At 43.7% G+C, this 20,652-nt stretch overlaps 1 protein-coding gene across 1 annotated transcript; it reads left to right on the top strand.

The window, feature by feature from the left end:
- The first annotated feature begins 3,524 nt into the window (after nt 1-3,524).
- On the top strand, nt 3,525-13,087 carry LOC140370942 (class I histocompatibility antigen, F10 alpha chain-like). The gene is made up of 5 exons (XM_072458226.1): nt 3,525-3,634; nt 5,496-5,762; nt 9,716-9,991; nt 11,642-11,947; nt 13,074-13,087. The coding sequence occupies exons 1-5, from the start codon at nt 3,541-3,543 to the stop codon at nt 13,085-13,087; spliced, it is 957 nt and encodes a 318-aa protein (XP_072314327.1). The 5' UTR covers nt 3,525-3,540.
- The last annotated feature ends 7,565 nt before the right edge of the window (nt 13,088-20,652 follow it).

The following is a 20,652-nucleotide window of genomic DNA, read 5'->3' as shown; positions in this document are numbered from 1 at the left end:
TTACCAATTAAGTTTGGCCTACTTCTCTGGCCCCGCCCTCTCCCGCTCCAGACTGAAGCATGACATAAATTATACATTTAACTTAAGGATTAGACTTTGTTAATAATTAGAAAATTAGGAATTTATACTAAAGATTCAGATTGTAATTACATTAATTTGATACTTATTTATACTTAAACAAAAAATTACTTTTCTTAATTAATTCCATTATTGCTCTAACACTCAGAATGTTCACATCAGTTCACAACAACTGGATCAACAGAGGCTTTTGAGGACGAGCTGCTGGACAAACGGGAAAAGTTGTTGGTTCAATTCCTGTTCAGGTCATTTGGCAAAGCACAGCGTTCACAATAACATCCTGAACGTGTCAGAACTTTATGTCTGGATAAGAGTCTCAACAAATCATGTCATATTAAATGTGTTCAGTGCATCCATAAATCAGCAACATTTACCTCTTAATAATTCAAACCTTTTAGGCCCATAATTTGTCACATCTAGAAAATAACCTTTAATTTAGTTACATCAGATTAAAACAAAAGTCAAGTTTAGTAAATAAGTGCTTCATGTCAAACAGAGTCAGTTATTGAAACGTGTCCTTCCACTAGAGACTTGTTGCATGGGTTTGTCAGATCAAATCAAACTTTCTGAGAGACTCGACTTCCAGTTTCACTCGAGTTCCAAAACCGGGCTTGGACTTAGCGGCTAATTTAGCTGCTAAATGCTAAGCTAACGAGCTCCTGCATAAACAAAGCCTAAAGCCACTCGCCGAGACACTTCAGTCGGTGTAATTCGTGCGGTGGTCAGTTCCCTCAGCCCGGTCCTCTCAGATCTAGGAGGACAAATTAGTTATTTCATTTTGTGGACATGGTCGACCTGACCATGAACTCTCTGAAGTCTGCTCTTGATGTTGCAGCTCCCTTAGAACAGAAGGTTATTAGTCCAAAACGCGCCTCCCCCTGGTACAACGAATAACTGCATTCACATAAAAAAAAGAGTTAGAAGGATCATTTGGTCGCTCTCACGTCCCTAAAAGACTGGAAAAGCTGCTACTGTCCTAAAAGGCCTCAGATATTTTATTACTTGGTTTACGGATCCGCCGCACTTAGATTATTGATTTATACAATATAAATAAAATAAATAGCATTAAATTAAATGTAAAAAGCGTATTAAGTCAAAAGACAAGAGCGCGTGAAGACATTTCTCGCCAAACTCCTGCGGAAGTCTGTGACGGAGCTGCTCTGTCCCTGCGCGGCCCCGGGGAGAGCCGTAACTGGGTGGGGGAGTGTGCACACTTAAGCGTCAGTTCTGTCTGTCTCAAACACGCTAAATCTACAGTTATACGCTCCTGCGCGCCGCATCTCTCCCCCTCTCTCCTCCCGTGGTGCGTTTTGGGCAAACCCGGAAGAAAACCTTTTGAAATTCCGCCTGTGCAATATATTTAATTTAAAAAGCCGTAAACCAAGTAATAAAATAACTGCGGCCTAAGCAGGCTCTGCGTAAGGCCCAAACCAGATACTATTAAAATCTAATACAAGTCAACAAAAGTAACACTAAATTTATTTTCAGCGCTGTAGCCATGGTAACAAACTGTCACAGCAGTAGAGCCCTCACTCCCAGCTTCTCTCAGCTCTGATGATTTCCTCCTATTTTTTACATTACGTAGCGGAGAGACCAACGTCACCTCGACTCCTGCGCTCGACTCCGGCGCTCGACTCCGGCGCTCGACTCCGGCGCTCGACTCCTGCGCTCGACTCTCCTGCGCTCGACTCCCCTGCGCTCGACACCCCTGCGCTCGACTCCTGCGCTCGACTCCCCTCCGCTCGACTCTCCTGCGCTCGACTCCTCCCCTGCGCTCGACTCCTCCCCTGCGCTCGACTCCTCCCCTGCGCTCGACTCCTCCCCTGCGCTCGACTCCCCTGCGCTCGACACCCCGGCGCTCAACACCCCGGCGCTCAACACCCCGGCGCTCGACTCTCCTGCGCTCGACTCCTGCGCTCGACTCCAAGACTGAGTCAAAACATACATTTTGACAAACTATTATTAGTTTTGCCTCCATTAAAGTCCGACGAAAGGTGTTGTTTTCGTAGAATGACCTGGAAATAGCTCAAAAGTCAGCAGTTAGTTAGGAAAATACACTCAAGCTCGGCTCTGTCCACACGAAATCACCATGGAAACAGGCAGAAAACGTGTTACGTGAACCTTAAAATACAGAGACATCTTACATTCAAGTTCCAGAGATATTACAGTAGAAGGAGCAGCAGGAGGAGGAGCAGCAGGAGGAGGAGGAGCAGCATCAGGAGGAGGAGCAGCAGGAGGAGGAGGAGCAGCAGGAGGAGGAGGAGCAGCATCAGGAGGAGCAGCAGGAGGAGCAGCAGGAGGAGGAGCAGCAGGAGGAGAAGGAGCAGCAGGAGGAGCAGCAGGAGGAGGAGGAGCAGCATCAGGAGCAGCAGTAGGAGGAGCAGCATCAGGAGCAGCAGGAGGAGCAGGAGGAGGAGCAGCAGGAGGAGCAGGAGGAGGAGCATCAGGAGGAGCAGCAGTAGGAGTGTACTGAGGCTGCCCCTGGTGGACAGAGGAGTGTACTGAGCCTGCCCCTGGTGGACAGAGGAGTGTACTGAGGCTGCCCCTGGTGGACAGAGGAGTGTACTGAGGCTGCCCCTGGTGGACAGAGGAGTGTACTGAGGCAGTAAAGGTGAGAAATAGAAGTCGCAGAGAGTTGGAGAAAACACACAATTTCCAGAAGCTACTAGAATATAAAAGAGCTCAGGCACAAGTAAGGAAAGTAATTAAACAGGCAAGAAAGGGAAGTTGGAGAGGATATTGCGACACAACAGGCAGGACAACTCCTCTGGGAAATGTGTGGGGAATGATTAGAAAGATGAGAGGGATTAGAAGAGAGAGGACATATGCAATTCTTAAACAAGGGGAAGTAACTGCTGTGTCTAATGTGGAGAAGGCGAAGCTTATGGTCCGAGCATTGGCCAAAATTCATAGTTCGGATAATTTGTCAGAAGTAGGGAAACGTGGAAAGGATTAAACCAGGATGGCAAACGGTAATATCTTGGAGGAAGGTTAAATAAAACGTTAATGTTAGTGGGGAAACATCCTTCAGGATTGTGTGGATGTGGAGCTGAAAGTGAGTCAGTGGAACATGTCCTTTTACAATGCAGCAGGTTTGAGGCAAAGAGGGCGGTTTTTAAGCTGCATTTGATCAGGAACAGAGAAGAAGTTTAAAAAATATATTGAAAACCACGGAATGCAATGACTTAGTAAGATTCTTAAGGGAAACAAAGCTGATCAATAGAATTTGAGGTGTAGATACAGAAGTGTAGATACTCTGACCCACACTCCAGCACAGCAGGGGCGGAAATGCACCTAACGTTGGTGCCACCCGCCAAAAAAAAGTGGAAGTGGAAGTGGATTCTGGTCGACTCTGGGGCGGAAGACATGTGCTTCAGTGATCGCTCTTATCTTATTATGCTGGTGCTGTTGTTGTGACAGAGTTCAGTCAAACCGCATTATTCTGCCTCCGTCTTTGCGGAAATGAACACTTCTGAAAACGTCTACAATGTTTTAAATATGATACTTTTGGTCTCTTTTCTTGGAGCAGTCTTGTTTATACACGATGCAGAATTAGGTGAGCAAACTCATTTATCTTGTGTTCTTATGTTGATTTATAATACAAATGAAATGCCCAAATATAAAAGTAAAGGTCGATTCAGAAGAAAGTAATCGGATTCAGAATAGGGTTTATTGCCATTTGTGGATAAACAAAATTCACAGAAATATTAACTTGTCCTGGACGTCGGGCGGGGCTGACCTTTTAAAGAAGTAAAGAAGTAATCTGTCAAAACCAAAACCCATGGTCAAAACATGTTGGGAATGGCTGGTCTGTTGCAACACAAACAACAGAAAAGAGAATCACCGAGGCAGCCATCTTGATACTAAAGAATTACTTTCGTTTTCAGATGATGATGATGATGATGATGATGACTACAACTGAACCTTTTTCTACAACAACAGATGATGTTGATATCTGGTTTAAAACGACCTTAGACAACATTGAGTAGAAAAATCCAAGCTATATAAGATAAAATAATCCTTTAATATCCACACGAGGGGTAGAAACAGCAGTAGAAACAGGAGGAAAGGACAGATTATAAGAAGTTTCAGAAACACACTCTTAAAGGCGGTATGGACGATTTTTCGGCGATTTGAGAACGCGGGCGGAAGTGCACATGCCACTCCCCCGTGCGACTGATACAACACACACGTGCGTTTGTTTATTAGCGCAACGGAGCGCATCGCATCTCTCGTCTCCCGTAGATTTCTGTCCACTTCTGTGTCAGCTCGAACTGTCTTTCTCCGTCTTCATTTTGCCTCGTACACTGAGGGAACTATATTATGATAGATCCATGTGCTTAGGCACGCGGAAACGTGGGGACGAGCCTGACGCGGCTGCAGGTGAGCGGTAGGTGCGTTTTATGATTGATACGTGGCAGGACAAATGATTTATCCACGCCACCAGGAAATATGATCAAAAATTTGCTGAAAAAAATCGTCCATACCACCTTTAATAGAACTCTTATTAACAAAACAAAAAACTCTTATTAACAAAACTCCTCTCCTATCTTAATAGGGAATGGAGGGGGGAAATAAAAAAAAATGGATAAATAAAAATATAAAGATAAAAATCAGATAATATTAATAAAATAATGATAATGATAATAAAATAAAATAAAGTAAAAATAGCTAGCACAAGACTAGGTAATACTATTAGCAGGTAAGTAAACCGAATAAAAACAAAATAGAACACTCTTATTTACAGGTTATTGCACATGGTTAATTCATTCAAACTACTGAGAGGAATTATCAATAAATAATAAATAAAGAACTATTTTGAGATCCACGTTTGAAATAAGTTTAGGGACTGATGGTGTAATTTGGACAAAGACATGTAATAATCTCCCTCAGATTTGTACTTGATCGTTTAGTTTGATCACAATGCACTTACATCTTCTTTTTACCGGTAAATCTATTTGCTCAATAATGCTTTAGTTTGACAGAAATTAAGCTAAAATCCTTAGTAATTGTCAGTGTTTGTTTGGCCTTGTTCTGTTTGTTTTATTTCAATGACAACGTTAAAAACATAAAATCCATGTGTGATTCAGAACAGAAAAACAAAAGAGAGAACTCACATGATTTAAAACAACGTATAACTTAAAATGTTTTTAAGTTGCTTTGAAAGGATTGTATTAAGTATTTACTTGATCATTATTGAATATATTAATACATCTAATAGAATTTTAAAACACATTTAAGTTAAGGAGCATAAGCAGCGTTTGATTCATATAAAGCAGAAAATTATAAAACCTACATTTGTTATTATTATTATTTGTTGTTGTTGTTGTCGAAAAATCTATTATATTAATTTGTGATGTGTAAGATTAGTTTAATTCTGTATTTTCAACTAAAATGACAATGTTTTTCTTTCGCAGTGACTCACTCTCTGATGTATTTTCAAACTTTTTCAAATGGTGTGAAAAACTTCCCAGAATACATTTCTGTTGGTTATGTGGATGGGCTCCAGATCGATCATTATGACAGTGACACACAGAGAGCAGAGCCTAAACAGGAGTGGATGAAGAAGATCACAGAGTATGATCCTCAGTACTGGGACAAACAGACTCAGATCAGTTTAATTAATCATCATTTGTTCAAGGCCAACGCTGAAATAGTAAAACGCCGCCTCAACCAGACTGAAGGTTTGTCTGATTTCACTTTTTACTTTTTTTTTTTTTTAATTTTGAGTTTCCTGTTTTATATTAATATTTTAAATATTTTATTAATATATGTTTCATTAGTTCAGTATTTTATGATAATTATTTTCTGTCTTCTCTTTCAACTCCATTTTGTTCATGAGAAAACACATTTGTTTTGACGTTATATTGATTATTTTTTTTAAGGCGAGCCAAGTTTATTTGTAGAGCACATTTCATACACAAGGCAAATCAAAGTGCTTCAGACAACAGGAAAAATGCATTAAAATCACAAAGAAATTACAGAAACAGAGTCTAAACTAATTAAATCACAAAACAATTTAAGACATAAAAGAAAAGAGTGCAAAGAAAATCCTTTCAGTCAAACACAGCTAAACAAAACAGTTTTTATCTTAGATTTGAACATTGTCAGAGTAGAACCTGTCTCACATCTTCAGGAAGAATGTTCCAGATTTTAGCTGCATAAAACTGAAACACAGATTCCCCATGTTTAGTCCTGACTCTGGCACCAGCAGGAGGCCGGTCCATGTTTAGTCCTGACTCTGGCACCAGCAGGAGGCCGGTCCATGTTTAGTCCTGACTCTGGCACCAGCAGGAGGCCGGTCCATGTTTAGTCCTGACTCTGGCACCAGCAGGAGGCCGGTCCATGTTTAGTCCTGACTCTGGCACCAGCAGGAGGCCGGTCCATGTTTAGTCCTGACTCTGGCACCTGCAGGAGGCAGGTCCATGTTTAATCCTGACTCTGGCACCTGCAGGAGGCCGGTCCATGTTTAGTCCTGACTCTGGCACCAGCAGGAGGCCGGTCCATGTTTAGTCCTGACTCTGGCACCAGCAGGAGGCTGGTCCATGTTTAGTCCTGACTCTGGCACCAGCAGGAGGCCGGTCCATGTTTAATCCTGACTCTGGCACCAGCAGGAGGCCAGTCCATGTTTAGTCCTGACTCTGGCACCAGCAGGAGGCCGGTCCATATTTAGTCCTGACTCTGGCACCAGCAGGAGGCCGGTCCATGTTTAGTCCTGACTCTGGCACCAGCAGGAGGCCGGTCCATGTTTAGTCCTGACTCTGGCACCAGCAGGAGGCTGGTCCATGTTTAGTCCTGACTCTGGCACCAGCAGGGGGCCGGTCCATGTTTAGTCCTGACTCTGGAACCAGCAGGAGGCCGGTCCATGTTTAGTCCTGACTCTGGCACCAGCAGGAGGCCGGTCCATGTTTAGTCCTGACTCTGGCACCAGCAGGAGGTTGGTCCATGTTTAGTCCTGACTCTGGCACCAGCAGGAGGCCGGTCCATGTTTAATCCTGACTCTGGCACCAGCAGGAGGCCGGTCCATGTTTAGTCCTGACTCTGGCACCAGCAGGAGGCCGGTCCATGTTTAGTCCTGACTCTGGCACCAGCAGGAGGCCGGTCCATGTTTAGTCTTGACTCTGGCACCAGCAGGAGGCCGGTCCATGTTTAGTCCTGACTCTGGCACCAGCAGGAGGCCGGTCCATGTTTAGTCCTGACTCTGGCACCAGCAGGAGGCCGGCCCATGTTTAGTCCTGACTCTGGGCACCAGCAGGAGGCCGGTCCATGTTTAGTCCTGACTCTGGGCACCAGCAGGAGGCCGGTCCCTGAGATCCTCAGAGTCTGAGATGGTTCATATGGCACTAACATATCCAAGATGTACTTTGGTGCTAGGCCATGGAGAGACTTGTACACAAGCAGAGCTGCTTTAAAGTCTATTCTCTGAGCCACAGGAGCCAGTGCAGAGACCTGAGAACAGGACTAATGTGCTCATACTTCCTGGTTCTAGTCAGGACCCGAGCAGCAGCGTCCTGGATGAACTGCAGCTGTTTTACTGCTCGTTTGGAGAGGCCAGTGAGCGGCCGTTACAGTCTAATCTACTGGAGACAAATGCATGGATAAGTCTCTCCAAATCTGGTTTAGACACTGTATTTTTGATTTTGGCAATGTTTTTTAGATGGTAAAAAGCTGCTGATGTTATTGATTTGACGTGGCTATTAAAGTTCAAGTCTGAGTCCATTATTACCCCCAGATTTCTAACTTGGTTTGTAGGTTTTAGAGCGAGACTCTGGAGGTGACCGCTAACACTTTCTCTTTGTTTCTGTGGGACAAAGATGATGATTTCAGTCTTGTCTGAGTTCAGCTGGAGAAAGTTGTTTTGCCTCCACACACTGACTCTGGCACCAGCAGGAGGCCGGTCCACACACTGATCTGTTGGATGCAGTGACAGAGTGAATCCACTGGTCCATATTCACCTGCCGACAGTGAAACATAGATCTGAGTGTCGTCTGCATAATTGTGATAGGACACATTTTCGCTGCGTATCAGCTGACCTAACGGCAGCATGTAGAGGTTGAACAGAAGGGGACCCAGGACTGACCCTTGGGGCACCCCACTGGTCAGGGGCATGTGGGCTGAGACACAGTTACCAATTTCAACAAAGTACTTCCTGTCTTCCACATAGGACCTTTACCAGTTTAGGGCGGGGCCAGTGATACCCACCCAGTCCTCTAGTCTCTGTAAGAGGATCCCATGATCGACAGTGTCAAAAGCAGCACTCAGATCTAACAGAATTAAGACTGAGGCTTTGCCCGTGTCAGTGTTCAGGCGGATGTCATTTGTCACCTTGACAAGAGCAGTCTCAGTGCTGTGATGAGGTCTAAAACCTGACTGAAAAACATCAAATGAGTTGTTTATTAAGAGGAAATCTATGAGCTGTTGTAAACAGACAGAGCAGCATCGACCACATTGACATTTGAAATATTTACCCCCTTTGTAATTATGAGATCTAGAGTGTGTCCTTTGCTGTGGGTGGGGCCTCTCACATGCTGAGTAAGACTGAAGGTTTCAAGGACAGCATCAAGCTCACAAATGTTATCCACATGCACATTGAAATCACCTGTAATGACCAAACCATCAGTCTGTGCATACGACTGAAACATCTCAGTAAAATCATCAATAAAACTTTGGCAGTGCTGGAGAGGCTTGTATAAAACAATGAAGAGAATGGATGAAGACTGTTTTAGCTCCATTTTAAAGGATACATACTCAAATGATGAAAACACCCCAAAAGACAACCTGCGGGTCATTATTGCATCCCTAAAGACAGCACAGACTCCACCCCCTTTTTTGTTTTCTTGTGTTTCAGATTCAAACTTGAAGTTAGGTGGAGCAGATTCTATCAGAACTACATTTCCTGTGTTTTTGTCAAGCCATGTTTCAGTTAAAAACATAAAATCAAGATATAAGAAGAAATAAAATGATTAATTAAGAGTGATTTGTTACATATGGATCTGACATTTAGCACAGCAAGTTTCAGACTAGTTTCAGTGGGAGTTTCAGTGGGACTGGGCTTTATCTTTTCACAGGGAATATGAATCAAATTTGTTCCCAAGTTTGTTCCAAGAAACAGCCTGGTCTTTCTGGTTTTTAGACAGTTTTGGAAACGACACAGAGTCACTGCGGTTTAGGTTGAAAGTAGCAGTTTTTCTTGTAAAAAGTGTGGACTTCTTACCACCGGTTGACACAGGAATTGTATCGTGAAGAACTTTTTCAGATTCCAAAATAAATATCCGTGTTTTCAGCTCAATCATTTCTTGTCATTTCCGACAGCGTTCACAGTCCTTCTCCCTTCTTCTCCCGGACATGTCGCTGGCATCAGATATGTCGTTAAAACTGTAAAAATGTTCTTAAAATCCTTGGTTGACTTGAAAAAGTCATAAGCAAAAATGTTTGGAATACAAAAAATTATTAAAAAGCGAAATAAAGAAAGAATGCAGCGATAGCAAGCTGGAGCGAGCAAGAAAGTGTCTGCACTCTTCGGAAGCAGGAAGTTAAATAGCTCTGACGACATTATTAAACAACACTTAATTCTAGTTTCATGTCCAACAACAGAAATTGTAAAAAAAATCATCTTAAACCCTCTCTTTTGTTTCAGGCTCTCACATTCACCAGAAGATGTCCGGCTGTGAATGGGACGATGAGACTAATGAGATAAATGGATATTATCAGTTTGGTTTTGATGGAGACGACTTTATCGCCTTTGACCTGAAGACTGAGACTTTTGTGGCTCCGAGATCAGAAGCCATCGCCACTAAACTCAAGTGGGAGAAGTTTGGAGAAGCTGCTCGAGTGAAAAACTACATTGAAAACCAGTGTGTCCAGTATTTGAAGAAACATGTGCGAAATGGCCAGAGCGTTCTCCAGAGGAAAGGTGACATGTTACAAACATCAACTTAAACAAAACAACTGCTTTGACAGGTTCAATAAAACAATCTATATGTTTTTCATATTTAAAACTATAATTGAAAATAATTGCATTCACTAAATTGACTTTAATCATATTTTTTAAACGTCAGTATAAATATGTGTAACCCCTCATTCGTCCAGGAGTGTTCCATTGTAGAAAAAAGATTCAGTTTCATCTGGACTCTTGGATGAGAGTCATTCTCAATCTGCAAATCAAGACCGAGAACTCAGATATTTATCCTACTCTGAGTAGGCCCTGCCCTCTGGGCGGGACCTCCTGATAAATGGTGTTATTGGTTTCACCAGAAACTAGCCTCTACTATCTGTCCTTTAATGGGCCATTAGCCTCCCATTGTCCCTGGCTCACTCTCTCCTCACTGTGTAACTGATTAGCATCTGAATGCTCTGGGCGTCGACCTCTCCAGGGATTCAAAATGCCATTATGAACATCTTAACTCAATCTTAACCTCTTGTTTTTTGATGATGATTTAATGATGGTCTTTCTTTTTGAACACAGTTTTCCTCTTTAACTCTTTCTCTTCATCTTTTGTCCTGCTCAGAATCTCCTCCTCACTGTCTTTGATCGAGTGGTTTGTGTCTTTAAGATGCAGATGCACGGCGCTCTGTGGTCCTGAACTCCAGTGTCTTCTGCTGATAAAGCCTCTTGTGCAGTGGCTGTTTAGTCTCACTAGGTGGCGCTCAGTATAAATAATCATATGTATTTAATTACACAGTTAACATCAATATTTTCTAAATTCTAGATGTTATTGTTTAATGATTGAGCTGCAGTTTAGAAGTGAGTGATATAAAATCAGAAAATAGATCTGATAATATTTATTGAAAGTGTTTTGTTATATTAAAAAAGATAAGTGTCATATTTACTTTTACAGTTTATAATAATTTTTTTGTGCTTGACTTAAATCTCTACCAAGATTTTTACAAAGACATTTTAAGAAACTTGTTGTTAAACAGATGTTTTTTATGAATGTTACCAACCGTTTTCAGTTTATTATTGCTGTAAAATAAACTTTAAAATCAATTTACCTGATAAAAAAGAAATGGAACGATTGCTCAATGGAAGTAGAAAAGAAGAATATAAAAGTTTGTGAACAAAAACAGACTAAACTCAGGAACAGAGGCAAATGGGAAGTGGAACATAATGTGATTTTAATGGAGAAACTGGGATTAAGCTCAGAATATCACAAAATATGAAAAATCATGGTGGTTTTGGCAAATGAAAACCACAATTTGGGATTATGACACTCATTTTGGACAAGTTACAAAATCCTTATTTTTGTGTTTTAATTTTGAGTTTTTTTGATTTTATCTTCAGATATAGTTCACATTTTACAGCAGATTATATGTTTTGTGAAGCTTAAATACAATTTTGAGGCTAGAAAACAACATCCTATAGTAAAAATAAAAATCTGACCCTGACAATTCGACACAAAATAAAGACTTAAAATCATGTTTGGATCTGAAGTCTGTTACTGTGTTTAGGGCTTCTTCATTTCACCTGCACTGAGCTTTTGAAGACTGATGATAATACTTTGAACTTGAGCATTAAAAACCAGGTGAACTCTGTGATTGAGCCTGTGTCTTGTGCCTGCTCCAGAGCTCCCCCTGGTGTCCTTCCTGCAGAAGTCTCCCTCGGCCCCCGTCACCTGCCACGCCACAGGCTTCTACCCCGACAGAGCTATGCTGTTCTGGACCAAAGACGGAGACGAGCTGTACGAGGACGTGGCCCCCGGGGAGATACTGCCCAACCACGACGGGACTTTCCAGATGAGTGTGGACCTGGACGTGTCCTCTGTCCCACCTGAGGACTGGGGCCGCTACGAGTGCATATTTCAGATGTCTGGAGTGGAAGACATCCCCAACACGCTGCACCCGGACAAGATCAGGACCAACGGTGTCAACGGTGAGCACTTTAATGTCACTCACAGTGAGGTCAGGGCATTAATCACATCCTGTGTCTTTTTAATCTCCTGTAGCGTTTGAGGATTTTTGTTTTCAGCAGCTTCAGTTTGTTCTGCAAATCCTTAATTTTTTTCTGCCTTTCTTTTTGGCCGAGGCAACAGCAATTATAATTTTTACATATTGTGGTCCATTAATAGTTCCTTTGACCAGAACAAATCTGCCATCTTTATCTTTGTGTTCAAAACTCTGATCAACATACAACACACAAACATATGAACTACAACAACTGAACACAATAGAACAAACAAAATGTAGAAAAAGAGCTCATGCCAGAGCCCACAGACTGATCCAATAAGAGATCAGAGGGAGGAGGGATGATCATCCTCTTGCTAAAAAAGGCCCTCATTTTTCACTTGGACATTCACAAACCAATGTTGGAACACACTGGCCCACATTGGTCAGATACTCACACGTCTCCAGTAAAGTCCAGGTCACTTTCATTGCAATAAAGAAAAATAAAGGGGGAGAATGTCAGACCAAATCCAGTCTTTAAGTGGAAAATGCCAACTCCTCTTCTGCTGTAGTGAATCTTTTTATTTTTCCATTCACATTGACCCTCAGTGTATTCCACGTTCTTCTCTCTCAGGCCGAGCTTCACCGGATCAAAAGCTTTATGTTTCTTGACCACTTGTGCTGTAGTAGTTGTTAAAGACAGAGACCTGGGGTTTGGATGATCCAAATTGTCCCACGGTGAGACGTCTGGATGTCAAATGGTTTGTCAATTCTGCCACTTTGGTTTGTAAAGTAGAGACGTGTCCCTCAGGTCAGAGACCTCCTCCTCGACCGCTGTGGCTCGGGTGTCCAGCTCGCCATTCTTGGATTTCAAATCATGTATTTCCACCATCTTTGTGTCCACTCTTTGTAATCTTGTCAGTAATCTCCTGTAAAGCCGCCATAATCACCAGGTCTATCCTGCACCGAGTCTCCTCCACAGATGAATCTGATCTGGAGCTGGAGCCATGGCGTGGTATAGTCTGAGTGGCAGTGGAGCCTGAGCGTGCGGTGGCTGGTGCCACAATAGCAGTGCTAGCCTGGTTCTCTTGTCATTTCATTCTTGTTTTTCTTAGACAATAAAGACTGACACGTCATCATCCCGGAAGTCCTAGTTTTAATCTCAAATGTTTGATACTTTTGACAACTTTAACACTGTGACCGATCCTTTTCCAGCAAACAAACAAATAAATGTGTTGTGTCTAGATAATTAAGTCTGCATTTCAGTAGTTTTATAGTTTGATCTTGTTCTTTATTTTAACAGTTGAGAAGCTCACAGGCCTCATCGCAGCTGCAGTGACAGTTCTAGGTGCTCTTTTTGTCGCTGTTTTGTTGTTTTGTTCTGTATTTGTTTTGTACAAAAGGCGCATAGGTAAGATGAAATGTTATTTATATAAAAATGATTTTAAATTGGGCCCTAAAATGAAACTTAACATTTCATTGTCTTCTTTTTCAGCCATGTCTGTCCCTCCTCGTAAGTAACACATTTTAACAATTTTACTGTGCAACAATAAGACATAATATTTCAACTTCCTGTTTTATCGTACATAAAGTCACACGACACGTTTAGTTTTAAAACCAGTCGACAGGAGCCAACATCACAACTCTCTTTAAATCTCTTGGTCTGTTCATCACTGAGTCGACTTTGCAGCACTTTTTACAGTGTTGGAGTCCAAACTGTTCAAATACTCATCAATATCAACTTCAAGACTAAATATTCACTTCATGAAAATAACAGATACTTTGATTAAGAGATCATTTGTACTTCACAACAGTTGTTATATTAATGTGCCTCATCTGTATTTAATACTCAATGGATCAATGTAACTGTGAAATGTCCATCTTCATTTCAGCTCCAGATGAAGCAGAGCCTGAAACTCAAGGTGAGAAATTATAACTTCACTTTGATCTGCTTTGAGTGACAGAAGAGATGGGGCTGTGATTAGATCAGGATTTTAGAGTTTAATCTTAACCGTTGGAAACAAAAGGAGAAACCTGTATAAATGTACACACAGAGGCCATCACACTTATAATTAACATGAATATGACAAAACAGGTCCTTTTGATGTGAGTGAGTTCATGGGTTTACACTGTTCACTCTCCAACACTGAAGAGGATCATTATTGTAAAGTAGTTGTGCAATATTCTAGTTGTACATTGAGACTATTTTAACATTATGAGTCAAATAAAGGTTGAAGAATTGTGACTGAACGTGTCTAGAAAGAGAATGTTGTGTGTATTATTGTTGAAAATCAGAAATAGTTTGACATTTTATTGCAGTCATGTGTTTTAAAGTCTGTTTAGTCCAGAAAACGATGAAGAAAACACGACTCTGATTTTAATAAAGTTCTGTTTTGTTTTTCAGAAGTCGAAGAACCACTGAATTTTAAACTAAAGTGACACGTGAGACGCTTTGAATGATCTGAAGAGACGAGCATTTTGTCTCAAGATTCATAATATTTTTGGCGTTTTTCCTGAACAGTTTATGACTTGTTTTCCAGTTTTAGTGTTAGTTTGTTTTAATGTGAAACATCAGCGTGAACTAAATGTTCACGCTGATGTTTCACTCTAAAACAATTTATTTAATTTAGTTTATTTATTTAAACTTGTGATTCACTTTTTCACTCAGTTCCACTGAAACTTAAACCAGAACAAGAACAATATTCATGTGTTAATCATGACTTGATAAGTATTAATAGTAGAAAAAGGTTCAGTTGTTTCATCTGGACTCAGTTTTAGAAAAAACAAAACGTTTGGACTCTCATCCAAGAATTATTGTCAATTTGCGAATTTAGACCGAGAACTCAGATATTTATTTTGTTCTAAAACTGAGTCCAGATGAAACAACTGAACCTTTTTCCACAGTGGAACTCTGCTGGACGAATGAGGAATTACACTTCAAAGCTTCAGAATCAGAAAAGGTTTAATGTGATTTGTCCATGAACAGAATTCACAGACATAAGAACTTGTCCTGGTGATTCGGTGCAACACAAACAACAAAACATTGAACACTGAATACAAAATGGCATGATATGTACATAATATAGGGTACAAATAAAAATAGGCTTTATGTACACAAAATGTACAGTTGAGTTACAGATGTAGAAAGTGAACAGTGAGAGATAAAATGATGGTTAAAGTGTTTAAGAAGTGTTCATGAGTCCAGTAACAGAGGAAAGAAACTGTTCTTGTGGAGGAGGTTCTGCTCCAGATGGATGGAAGTATTTTCTTGATTATTATTAAATAATTAGATGTATTAATACATCTAATCAACTTTTAAAGAACATTTAAGTTAAGGAACAAAAGCAGCGTTTGATTCATTTAAAGCAGAAAATTATAAAATATATATTTGTATTATTTATGTATTATTATATATATCTTTTTTATTATGTTATTTGTTGTTGTTATTGAAAAATCTATTTTGTTATTTTGTGATATGTCGGATTAGTTTTATTCAGAATTTTCAACCAAAATGACAATGTTTTTATTTGGCAGTGACATTTTATGGTTTTATTTGTGTTTTGTTTCCCATGAGAAAGAAAAGTATTTGAATTTGTTCCTCAAATTTAATACAACACTTATGTTTTTTGGCTAATGCTACATTAATATCTCTTTCTGAAGTTAATTTGTAATTCATCACTTTTGAATCAATCAAATCAATGAAAGAAAGATGTATTAGTTTAATGTGTTTAATGAAATTGTGAATTACAGTATTGCACATAAAGTATTTTTCTATTACAAATATTAATCTAAAACTGCTGCCTTAATCTACTGCTGCCTAGAGTTAGAGAATACTTAATACTCTGTGGATGTATTTTGGATTTACTTTCAAATAAAAATAAGATAAGATAAGATATTCCTTTATTGTCCCACATGGGAAAATTTCATTGGTGCAACGCAGGTAGATACAGAGGTAGATACAGAAGAACAGATCACTTATAGGAAGTCTGAAAAACACTCTCAGTAGAAGATCTCCTATAAATAAATAAAAACTCCCATAGACAAATAAATAAATAAATACATAAATACCATTGCATGTGATCACGACAGTAATTGCACATGAATATGTGTCACGACAGCACATAGATTGCACATGAATTGCACATGAATTCCAACAGCAATTGCACATATGACAGAATTGCACATCAGTATTAGGTCAGGTCAGTATTGCGAGTGTTCAGTACTAACAGTTTTTGTTATAAAGTCTGACAGCAGCAGGAAGGAAAGCCCTACGGAACCTTTCCTTCACTCATCGAGGGTGGATCAGTCTCTCACTGAAGCTGCTCTCCAGAGCGGACAGAGTGTCCTGCAGGGGGCGACACTCATGGTCCAGCATAGATGTGAATCTAGCCAGGACCCTCCTGTCCCCCACCTCCTGCACCGAGTCCAGAGCACAGCCCAGGACGGAGCTGGACTTCTTGATGACTCTGTCCAGCCTCTTCCTCTCCCTCTCTGTGATGCTGCTGCTCCAGCAGGCCACACCGTACAGGAGCTGATGCCACCACAGAGTCATAGAAGGTCTTCAGGAGTGGCCCTGTCACTCCAAAAGACCTGAGTCTCCTCAGGAGGTAGAGCCGACTCTGGCTCTTCCTGTACAGTGCGTCTGTGTTATGAGTCCAGTCCAGTTTGTGGTTCAGATGAACACCCAGGTACTTGTATGAGTCACTCTCTCAATGTCCCGTCCCTGGATGTTCACTGGTGAGGGGGCAGTGGGGTGGCGTCTGCGGAAATCCACCACCATCTCCTTGGTCTTCCCCGCGTTGATGAGGAGGTGGTTCCGCTGACACCAGTCCACAAAGTCCTGCGCCAGTCCTCTGTACTCCGCGTCATCGTCGTCCGTGATGAGTCCGATGATGGCAGAGTCGTCAGAGAACTTCTGCAGGACACAGCTGTCCGTGTCATGTCTGAAGTCTGCAGTGTAAAGGGTGAAGAGAAAGGGCGCGAGGACAGTGCCCTGGGGCGCCCCCACACTGCAGGTCCGAGTGTCAGACACACAGTCCCGTGCTCTCACAAACTGGGGTCGGTCTGTGAGGTAGTCCAGGATCCACTCTGCCAGGTCATACTCCACACCAGCCGTCTCCAGCTTGTCCCTCAGGAGCAGCGGCTGGATGGTGTTGAAGGCGCTGGAAAGATCGAAGAACAGAATCCTCACAGAGCTGCCAGGCTTTTCCAGGTGAGAGAGAGAGCAGTGCAGCAGGGAGATGACGGCGTCCTCCACTCCGATGCCAGACCGATATGCAAACTGCAGCGGGTCCATGGCTGAGCTCACGGTGGAGCGGATGTGGTCCAGGACTAGCCGCTCCAGTGTCTTCATCAGGTGGGACGTGAGAGCCACTGGCCTGAAGCTGTTGAGGTCTTTGGGGCGCGGTGTCTTAGGCACAGGTACCAGACAGGAGGTCTTCCAGACCTGTGGTACCACCCTCAGCTTCAGGCTCATGTTGAAGACATGCTCCATAACTCCACACAGTTCATCTGCGCAGGACTTAAGGAGCCTGGGGCTGATGCCATCAGGTCCTGCTGCCTTCCTCACTTTAATCCTCTTCAGCTCACTCCTCACCTGTGCTGCTGTGACAGTCAGTGGTTGGCAGGGGGAATGTGTGCTGGGGGGATGGGTGAGTCCAGGCGAAGTGGGGAGCCGATGGTCCGGGACAGATAAGCGAAGAGGAACAGATGCAGGGCATTGTCCAGCTGTGGAAGAGGGAGCATGCAGCTGTGCAGGGGGAGGGGCGGGTGACCGATCAAACCTCAAGAAGTGAGCATTTAAATCATTCACCCACTGTAGATCCCCCTCTGTCTGGGCAGGGGGGATTTTGAAGCCCGAGATGGTTTTCAGGCTCCTCCACACTCCCTGAATGTTCTTTTGCTGCAGCTGCTCCTCCATCCTCCTCTTGTAGCCGGCCTCAGCCTGCCTGATCTTCCTCCTCAGCTCCTTCTGCACAGTCCTCAGCTCCTCCTTGTTCCCTGACCTGAAGGCTCTCTTCTTCTCCTTCAGCAGAGCCTTCAGTTCACGGTTAATCCATGGCTTGTTGTTTGGAAAACACCGCACCGTCCGGGAGGGAACAATGTTCTCAAAACAGAAGTTGATGTAGTCCGTGATGCACTCTGTGATGGTGTTGATGTCCTCCCCATGTGGGTCATAAAGCTCAGTCCCTCAGAGCCTCCTCGCTCTCAGCAGACCACATCCTCACCTCACGGGACACCACAGTTGGTAGAACAGAAGAGGGAGAAGCGTGGTTAAAGTCACCAGAGATGAGGAAGAGAGCCTGTGGATGCGGTGTTTGCAGCCTACAAGTGCAGGAGAGCAGTGCTTCACAAGCATTTTCAGCATTGGCAGACGGGGCCACATAGACTGCGATCAAAATCACATGTGAGAACTCCCGGGGCAGATAGTATGGCCTCATGCCAATAGCCAATAGTTCAATATCCTTGCTACATAGCTGCTCCTTCACTGTGCAGTGTTCGGGTTTGGACCAGCTCGTGTTCACATACACCGCCAGACCGCCTCCTCTTTTCTTCAAGCATTCTCTCGTTCTGTCCGCCCGCAGCAGATGAAAATTGTCCAAACCTACAATAGAGTCTGGCATTTCTGCTGTTAACCAGGTCTCTGTGAAAATCAAGACGCTGCTGTCCCTATAAATCCTCTGGGACCGCATGAGGCTCGCTATTTCCGTCATTTTATTTTGAAGGGACCTCACGTTACCCATGACTACGGCGGGAACCAACTTCCTGTTTGTCCCTCTCTTCTCTCGGAGTTTACGTCCAGCCCGTCTGCCTCGTTGCGTTTTCCTTAGGATGTCCGCCGGGATAACGTGACGATCTCCGGGTAAGACGACTGTTCTCCGCAGTTTCATGAGTTTCTCCTTTGTGTAAACGCGGTACGGCGCCGGCCGGGGGGCGGGGCCGGAGATGGGGGACTCAGAGCCAAGACACATCGCAACGACACGAAGAAAACACTCAATCCAGCCGAATAAAGTCAAAACAAGTTAATTTAAAGCGATTCCAGTGCGTGTCCCGATCGTTGGTGAAGTTCCTCTTTCATATAAACGTGTACATAAACGTGTACCGACGACACGCCGTACTTTAGCGCGGCCGGAGGGCGCGGGGGGGGGGGGGGGCTGGTGGGCTCGCTCGGAGCTAGCTCACGTCACAACAACACAACGAACGCAACGAAAAACGCTACAAAATATAGGAGATAAAGCACAATAAGTGTGAGAAAGAAGAGAGAGCGTTTACACCGGGCTGCCAGCTGTACCAGCGCCTTATGACGTATTATATGTAAATGTGTAACATGTACATTTGATAGTAATAGTGTTTTTTCCACATTTGAGCTCAGAATGTTCACATCAGTTCACGACAACTGGATCAACAGAGGCTTTTGAGGACGAGCTGCTGGACAAACGTGAAAAGTTGTTGGTTCAATTCCTGTTCAGGTCATTTGGCAAAGCACAGCGTTCACAATAACATCCTGAACGTGTCAGAACTTTATGTCTGGATAAGAGTCTCAACAAATCATCCATCCATCCATCCATCTTCTGCCGCTTTATCCGGGGCCGGGTCGCGGGGGCAGCAGTCTGAGCAGGGACTCCCAGACTTCCTTCTCCCCAGACACTTCCTCTAACTCCTCCGGGGGGATCCCGAGGCGTTCCCAGGCCAGCCGAGAGACATAGTCTCTCCAGCGTGTCCTGGGTCTTCCCCGGGGCCTCTTCCCGGTGGGACATGCCTGAAACACCTCCCGAGGGAGGCGCCCAGGAGGCATCCGGAACAGATGCCCGAGCCACCTCAGCTGGCTCCTCTCGACGTGGAGGAGCAGCGGCTCTACTCCGAGCTCCCCCCGTGTGGCCGAGCTCCTCACCTTATCTCTAAGGGAGCGCCCAGCCACCCGGCGGAGGAAACTCATTTCGACCGCTTGTATCCGCGATCTTGTTCTTTCGGTCACTACCCAAAGCTCATGACCATAGGTGAGGGTAGGAACGTAGACCGACCGGTAAATAGAGAGCTTTGCCTTTCGGCTCAGCTCCCTCTTTACCACAACGGTCCGATGCAGCGACTGCATCACTGCAGCCGCTGCACCGATCCGCCTGTCGATCTCACGCTCCATCCTTCCCTCACTCGTGAACAAGACCCCGAGATACTTGAACTCCTCCACTTGGGGCAAGGACACCCCACCCACCTGGAGAGGGCAACCCACCTTTTTCCGGTCGAGAACCATGGCCTCGGATTTGGAGGTGCTGATTCTCATCCCAGCCGCTTCACACTCGGCTGCAAACCGTCCCAGTGCATGTTGCAGGTCCGGGTTTGATGGAGCCATCAGGACAACATCGTCTGCAAACAGCAGAGATGAGATCCTGTGGTCCCCAAACCGGACCCCCTCCGACCCCTGACTGCGCCTAGAAATTCTGTCCATAAAAATTATGAACAGAACCGGTGACACAGGGCAGCCCTGGCGGAGTCCAACATGCACTGGGAACAGGTCTGACTTACTGCCGGCAATGCGAACACAGCTCCTGCTCCGGTCATACAGGGACCGGACAGCCCTGAGCAAAGGGCCCCGGACCCCGTACTCCCGGAGCACCCCCCAAAGGACACCCCGAGGGACACGGTCAAAAGCCTTCTCCAGATCCACAAAGCACATGTGGACTGGTTGGGCAAACTCCC

This window comes from Eucyclogobius newberryi, unplaced genomic scaffold, assembly GCF_026437365.1.
Source record: "Eucyclogobius newberryi isolate DKJ021-1_F unplaced genomic scaffold, fEucNew1.0.hap1 SCAF_21, whole genome shotgun sequence".
NCBI lineage: Eukaryota > Metazoa > Chordata > Actinopteri > Gobiiformes > Gobiidae > Eucyclogobius > Eucyclogobius newberryi.
Note: the sequence above shows the minus strand (reverse complement) of the source record. Positions and strands in the feature narration are given on the sequence as shown.

Excerpts from the sequence above, each read along its gene's own strand:
- LOC140370942 (XM_072458226.1), top strand. The coding sequence starts at position 3,541 with ATGAACACTTCTGAAAACGTCTACAATGTTTTAAATATGATACTTTTG. Across the intron at positions 3,635-5,495 it reads TATACACGATGCAGAATTAG|TGACTCACTCTCTGATGTAT; the intron begins GTGAGCAAACTC and ends TTTCTTTCGCAG. Across the intron at positions 9,992-11,641 it reads GAGCGTTCTCCAGAGGAAAG|AGCTCCCCCTGGTGTCCTTC; the intron begins GTGACATGTTAC and ends TGCCTGCTCCAG.